Source organism: Pistacia vera, unplaced genomic scaffold, assembly GCF_008641045.1.
Source record: "Pistacia vera cultivar Batoury unplaced genomic scaffold, PisVer_v2 Contig354, whole genome shotgun sequence".
NCBI lineage: Eukaryota > Viridiplantae > Streptophyta > Magnoliopsida > Sapindales > Anacardiaceae > Pistacia > Pistacia vera.
This window is the reverse complement of record NW_022196173.1, coordinates 1-6,238: the sequence shown is the minus strand read 5'-3', so window position 1 is coordinate 6,238 and position 6,238 is coordinate 1. Positions and strand designations below refer to the sequence as shown.

The following is a 6,238-nucleotide window of genomic DNA, read 5'->3' as shown; positions in this document are numbered from 1 at the left end:
TTCTGGATCATTTAGGTGCAAAGATTTTTATCAGCAAATAGAAGGTAATTAATAAGCAAATTGCAAGCAATAATACAAATTTATATAAACATTTGGAACGTTGTTTTTTTTAATTAAAAAACAGGAAGTAGAAAGTTAAAAAATTGGTTTAATGGATAAAAACTTAAATGATTGTTTGTTTATGCAAGTTAGATGGGTTTTAATTAGGATAAGTTTTTATTATGGGTAGGTTTTATTTATTCTGGGTGGTTTTTGTGATTTTTATTGAAATAATAAAAAAAAAATGGTTAATTTGAGATTTTTTAGATTATAAATGTCAAAGTCAATCTTAATTATCACATCAAAATGTTTAGTCAACACACCAAAATTGCAATGTCATCCATTTTTGATTAAAAAAATGTCATGTCATCAATATTTAACGCCGTAGAAAAAAATATGAACGTTTAGTATTTTCAATAGAAAAAACTCAAAGTTTGATATTTTCAATAAAAATAATTGGTAATTTGACACCTTTAACCGAAAAAAAAAAAATAGTTTGATACTTTCTATAGAAAAAAATTGATAATTCAGCGCATTTGATGTGATTAAACCGCATAAAATAAGCCATCACAAATGGGCAACATAGTAATTAAATTATATTGGGCTAAAAAAGCTGCAGCCCACAAAACCGAACTTAAAATATCGGGCCACAAAAGCCCAGACCCATAACTTTAAAATAACGACTGAACAAACTTCACCCGAACAACAAGATCTGATTTCTCTGAGGACGAAGGAACCAACGTTTTACAGATCTAAACTCCATGGCGGCACCCGATCACTTGTTCAATCTTCGTAACCACTTCTACTTGGGCGCCTTTCAGTCCGCCATCAACAACAGCGACATCCCAAACCTCCCCCAAGAGGACGCCGTGGAGCGCGACTGCCTCGTCTATCGCTCGTACATTGCTCTCGGCAGCTACCAGGTCGCATTTCAATTACTATTATTGTTATTATTATAATTATCAGTTTTTTTTAAATAAATTATGTTTTAATTTGAAAGTTTCTGATTGAATTTCGCAATTTTAGCTTGTGGTCAATGAGATCGATGACTCTGCCGCTACGCCTCTCCAAGCTGTGAAGTTGCTTGCTCTGTATCTCTCAAATCCTGACAATAAGGTTTCGTCTTCTAGATCTGGAAGTTTTTCTATTGCTATTTTTATAAATTTATTTTAAGTTTGATTTGTGAAATTGTAGGCTTAGGTGATTTGATTTGTGGCGTTTTGGCTTTTGGTTTAGAAATTAGGAGACATTTATTTGGTGATCTGGAAACAATTTTCAAATATTATTGTACAATTTAGAGTTCCCGGATATGACTTAGATGCAGTTTTAGTGTAACTTTTTATTTTATGCTAATGTTTTAGGATTGTGTGATTGAATTGTATCGAAAATTTACTGACTGAACGCTTGATAAATGCATGTTTTAAACATCTTGTCTCTGGAAACAAAGAAATGGATTTAGTGATCTGGATACAGGTTTCAAAAGTTAAGAAACATTTTAGATTTTTCAGCGTTAATGAGGATATGGTCTCGTGGAAATGATAAAAGTGATTTTTTTTTTCTTGCATTAGATTTAGAGTTATTTGTGAATTCTATGTCAAAACTTTTAACTTAAGGCATCTTTTCTAAAGACTTTCAGTGTTTTTTATCAAAAATAATGTAGAATTGTATGTGCATTATAATCGAATAGGACTTTAGATGGTTGCTGTAATTCTTGATATTTGTACTGGTGGAACTGTATTCTATATATCAAGTAAATTTACGAGGTTTGCGAACAATTTTGAGTTCAGTTTATTGGAAAAAAAAATGAAGTAGGATAAATACTGCTACTGTGCATACTAGGTGTCTTAAGGACATAGATGGTTCTGAATCAAATCAAAGTCTTTGTGATGGGTTTTCCAGGAATCAACAATTTCAAGTTTAAAGGAGTGGTTGGCAGATCCAGCCATTGGAAACAACTCCACTTTGCGATTGATTGCTGGGATCATATTCATGCATGAGGAAGATTATAATGAGGCTCTCAAGCACACAAATGCTGGGGGGACTATGGAGCTGTGAGTCTGATTTGACTTGTTTTATGCTGATATTTTGTAGCATATTGTAAAATTATACATGCAATTTGATTCTTCCTGGTGCTTTTTTATTGTTGGAGGAGTATGTAGTAGAAGATTTTGTTATACATTTTTCATATGGTTTCCAACAACACAAATTGTTAGGAAAAAAAAAAAAAATTTGATAATAGTAGTAACAATGACGTCATGAAGTTTTTGACATATATCAGTAGCTTTATTTGAAGAGTTTCAAACATTGACAAGCTTAAATTCTGTTGGGACGTGATTCCTTATGATTTATCGATGCCATTTGTAGTCTCTCTTTTTCCTTTCATTTCCTTGTTAGTTTCATTTACCTGGTATCTATAAGGGTGAGTGGTCAAATTGGGTGAGTATACCACATTGCAGCTTCTTTTTGATGCTTGAAGGTCTTAGGTTGTATAACTTGTTTGAAACTAGTGAAACCCAGTAATAGCCTCTGCTGAATGTTGGGACATTGATGTGAACAAATGTATTTTTTTCCTGATTTCTTCTGTTGCTATTTTTACTGCCTGCCTTACTCATGTATGCCTGTTAAGTTTTGTGCAATTAGTATCCTCAACTTGCTGTGGTGTTAATTTTACATGTTTTATGTAGCTTCCACTATTTGCTTCTAGCATGATGTTTCTTTATGATGTTATCTGCTTAAAGACATCATGTAAATTTCTTCATGATTCTATCAATTCAAATCATGATTGTGTCGGCTGCTGATTTATTACCCACAATCCTCATAAGTCATAATGTATTGTATCTCTGTCAGTTTTCTTCTCCTTTCTCTTTGGATTGATGCGTCTCTGTCAGTTTCCTAAGGCTGCACACTATTTTTCTTTTGCAGACATGCATTGAATGTCCAAATATTCCTTAAGATGCACAGATCTGATTATGCAGAGAGACAGCTGCGTGTTATGCAACAGACTGATGAGGATCACACACTAACTCAACTTGCAAGTGCATGGTTGAATTTGGCAGTGGTGAGTGCATCTTCTCCAGCTTATTGTGACAAGTGAATATTTCTTGATTTTCTAAACATATTGTTCTGTGTCAGGGTGGTTCCAAGATACAGGAAGCATATCTTATCTTTCAAGATCTCTCTGAAAAGTACCCAATGACAGGGTTGATCTTGAATGGAAAGGCTGTTTGCTGCATGCACATGGGGAACTTCGATGAAGCTGAGACACTGTTGCTTGAAGCGCTCAACAAGGTAATGTTTGGTAGTTGTTGAGAAAATTTTAACTCCTGGTGTGACATGCCATTTGTTTCTAGCTGTTTGGGCATAATTCAAAAAAATTTAAGGTCATTCTATGTATATATATATGTGCACATGCTCCAAATTATATTGAATTCTAATAACTTGCAATGTGCATGGAAAGAAAAGTGCAAAAAAAATTCTGAGTTCTATTGAATACTGTTATTTTGACACATGAGAGCTTTTTGGTACATTAGGGTTTCTCTTTTTAATTTCTTGATCTCTTAACTTCCATATCTACGCTTTGTGGTATTATGATGGCACAAAACATTTCAATCCCAGCACTTGTCGTTATGTAGCATTCGCTCTGAATAGACTCAAGGTTTGTTTGAGACATTATAATTAACAAAAGAGTTGTTTTCTAATTAATACAGGATGCAAAAGATCCAGAAACTTTAGCCAATCTGATTGTATGCAGCCTTCACCTCGGTAAATCATCTTCACGTTACCTCAGGTAAGCTGTATCTTCATATCCTCATTTCTCTTCCCCATCTTATATACTTTTTTTGGATAGGCAACATGAATTCGTTGGTTTCACTTTATTCAATTATTTCTCAAAGACCCGATCTGTTCCTCGGGTTGTATACCTCTATGTCAATTAATAGTTAAAAAGTGAAGAAGAAAAAAGGTTCCAAATAGGATCTTTTCCTCTTTTCGTCTTCTTTTGGAGTTCCCTATACTTCTCCAGATGAATAGAATCGGAAGGATTGTTGGATTCCAATTTCCCATTATTTATGATTAATGACTGCCTTAAACTGATTGAATTGCAGCCAGTTGAAACTTTCATATCCACACCACATTCTTGTTAAGCGTGCGACTTCTGCGGAAGATAACTTTGAAAGAGCCATTCAATCTGTTGCTTGAAGACCAGGTTGAGTCGAGTTGGGTTGGGTCGGCTACAGCATGTATCATTTCGAGGTGGTCGGTGCTTGATAAATGGTACTTTTCACCTTGAAAACGACTGTTTTGTAACCTACAAGAAGAATATATGATGATATGATTGATCGGAAAATTTGTGGTTTTGTTAGCATTAATAGAGTTGGAAAGTTTGATGATAGTTTGGGTTTTGGGTCATCTTCTTGTTGGATAACTCCATATGTTAAATATTTCAAGCAAAGTCATTTATTATGATGGTCTCTGTGGTGTAGAGGGAGAAGCATATTTTGTTAATTTTAAGCAATTTCAATTTAAATATACAGTATAACTAATAACATAACCCATTTCCTGGCTTTTACTACCTGGGACAGCCCGTTATGGTAACCGGTTGTACCAAAAATTTAAATAATAAGTACTTTTATATTTTTAAATATTTTAATCAATAAAAATTAAAAAATATATAATTTTAAATTTAATTGGAACAGCTCAAATATTACAAGTACTAAGGTTTAATCTTTGAAAGTTTCAAATATAACGTTACTAATGTCCAAATTTTATAAATTTCAGTTCTACATACTGTTTTAAGTTTCAAATATTATATATAGGTCTCATATGTGTGGTTTTAAGCATCAAGTTCTCTAATTTCATATAATATTGTTCTAGATTTTAAATATTATTTATAAGTATTCATTTTCGAGTGTGATGTTATAAGTGTTAAAAGAAATGTTTTTGGTATCAAACCATTTAGATTTCAGGTTATATGTTACTGGTTTCACATTTTATTTTATAGATTATATATATAATCTTAGTTTTTAAGTATTTTTTTTATAGATTTCATTCACGTTAAAAGTTCCAAGTATAATGTTGTCAATTTCAAACATAGCATCATTAATATCAAGTTCATCAAATTTCAACTACAACATTAGTAATTCCAAATTCTACATTACGAATTTCATGTACATTATTTTAGGTTTCAAGTACTAAATCAATATAACATGTTTCAAGTGTGATATTATAAGTTTCAAAAGAAATGTTTTTGGTATCGAGTCATTTAGATTTCAAGGTATATGTTATTGGTTTCATATTTTACACGGTTGCGTTTGTTTCGTTATTTCCCCAATATCCTGTATTTATTCCAAATACAAATGCGTATTTGTTTTTCTATTTTCAAAATCATATTCTAAATTAAAACTACTTTTAAACACCCTAAGTTTGTTAATTGATAAAACACCCCAAACATAAAAATTTATAAAATGATAAAACACCCACACTCACCCATAGTTGCCAGAGTCTGACGACCACCATCGATGGTGGCTAGAATCCGTCACAACGGCGTACTGCCAGCCAGAAATGGTCGGTAATGCATTGATCTGGCCTTCAAAGATAGCCATCATTTACCGTCAACGACAGTCATATCTTTGGTCTTCCCTGATGGCCAGATAGGCGAACGACTGGCCAAATCTGGTCAGTCGTGCGCCATAACACTAGATTCCAGCCAAATTCTGACAGTGGTGGCTGGAAATCGTTGACCGTCAATAACGGCCATATCTTTAGCCGTCGCTGAATGCCAGATCTGGTTTTCGCTGAAGGTTAGATTCAGCCAGTCGTGCGCCGTAATGCTAGATTCCGGCCAGATTCTGACGGTGGTGACCGGAATCTAGCCACCGTGGGTGGGTGGGGGTGTTTTTGTCATTTTACAAAAAAATTATATATTGGGGTGTTTACTTAAATTAGGGGTTTTTTTTGTTAATTTTTAAATTTTACCTTGTAATAATCACCCAACTCTACTTACCAATAATATTTATAAAATACTACTCAAAATAATAAAACAAACACGCATATTCCAAGTATTGTTTATAGTTTTCAAATTCATATTAAAAGTTCCAAGTCTTAGGTTATCAATATCAAACATGGCATCATCAATTTCAAGTCCCTCTCGGATTTTAAATAAAACGTTAGTAATTTCAAGTTTTATGTTATAATTTCAAAT

General features: G+C 33.1%; 1 protein-coding gene across 1 annotated transcript; it reads left to right on the top strand.

Moving 5' to 3' along the window:
* The first annotated feature begins 730 nt into the window (after positions 1 to 730).
* On the top strand, positions 731 to 4,508 carry LOC116139614 (coatomer subunit epsilon-1). Its single transcript, XM_031425291.1, has 7 exons — positions 731 to 962; positions 1,066 to 1,155; positions 1,939 to 2,090; positions 2,962 to 3,097; positions 3,172 to 3,327; positions 3,747 to 3,826; positions 4,143 to 4,508. The coding sequence occupies exons 1-7, from the start codon at positions 801 to 803 to the stop codon at positions 4,234 to 4,236; spliced, it is 870 nt and encodes a 289-aa protein (XP_031281151.1). The 5' UTR covers positions 731 to 800; the 3' UTR covers positions 4,237 to 4,508.
* Positions 4,509 to 6,238: the final 1,730 nt, after the last annotated feature.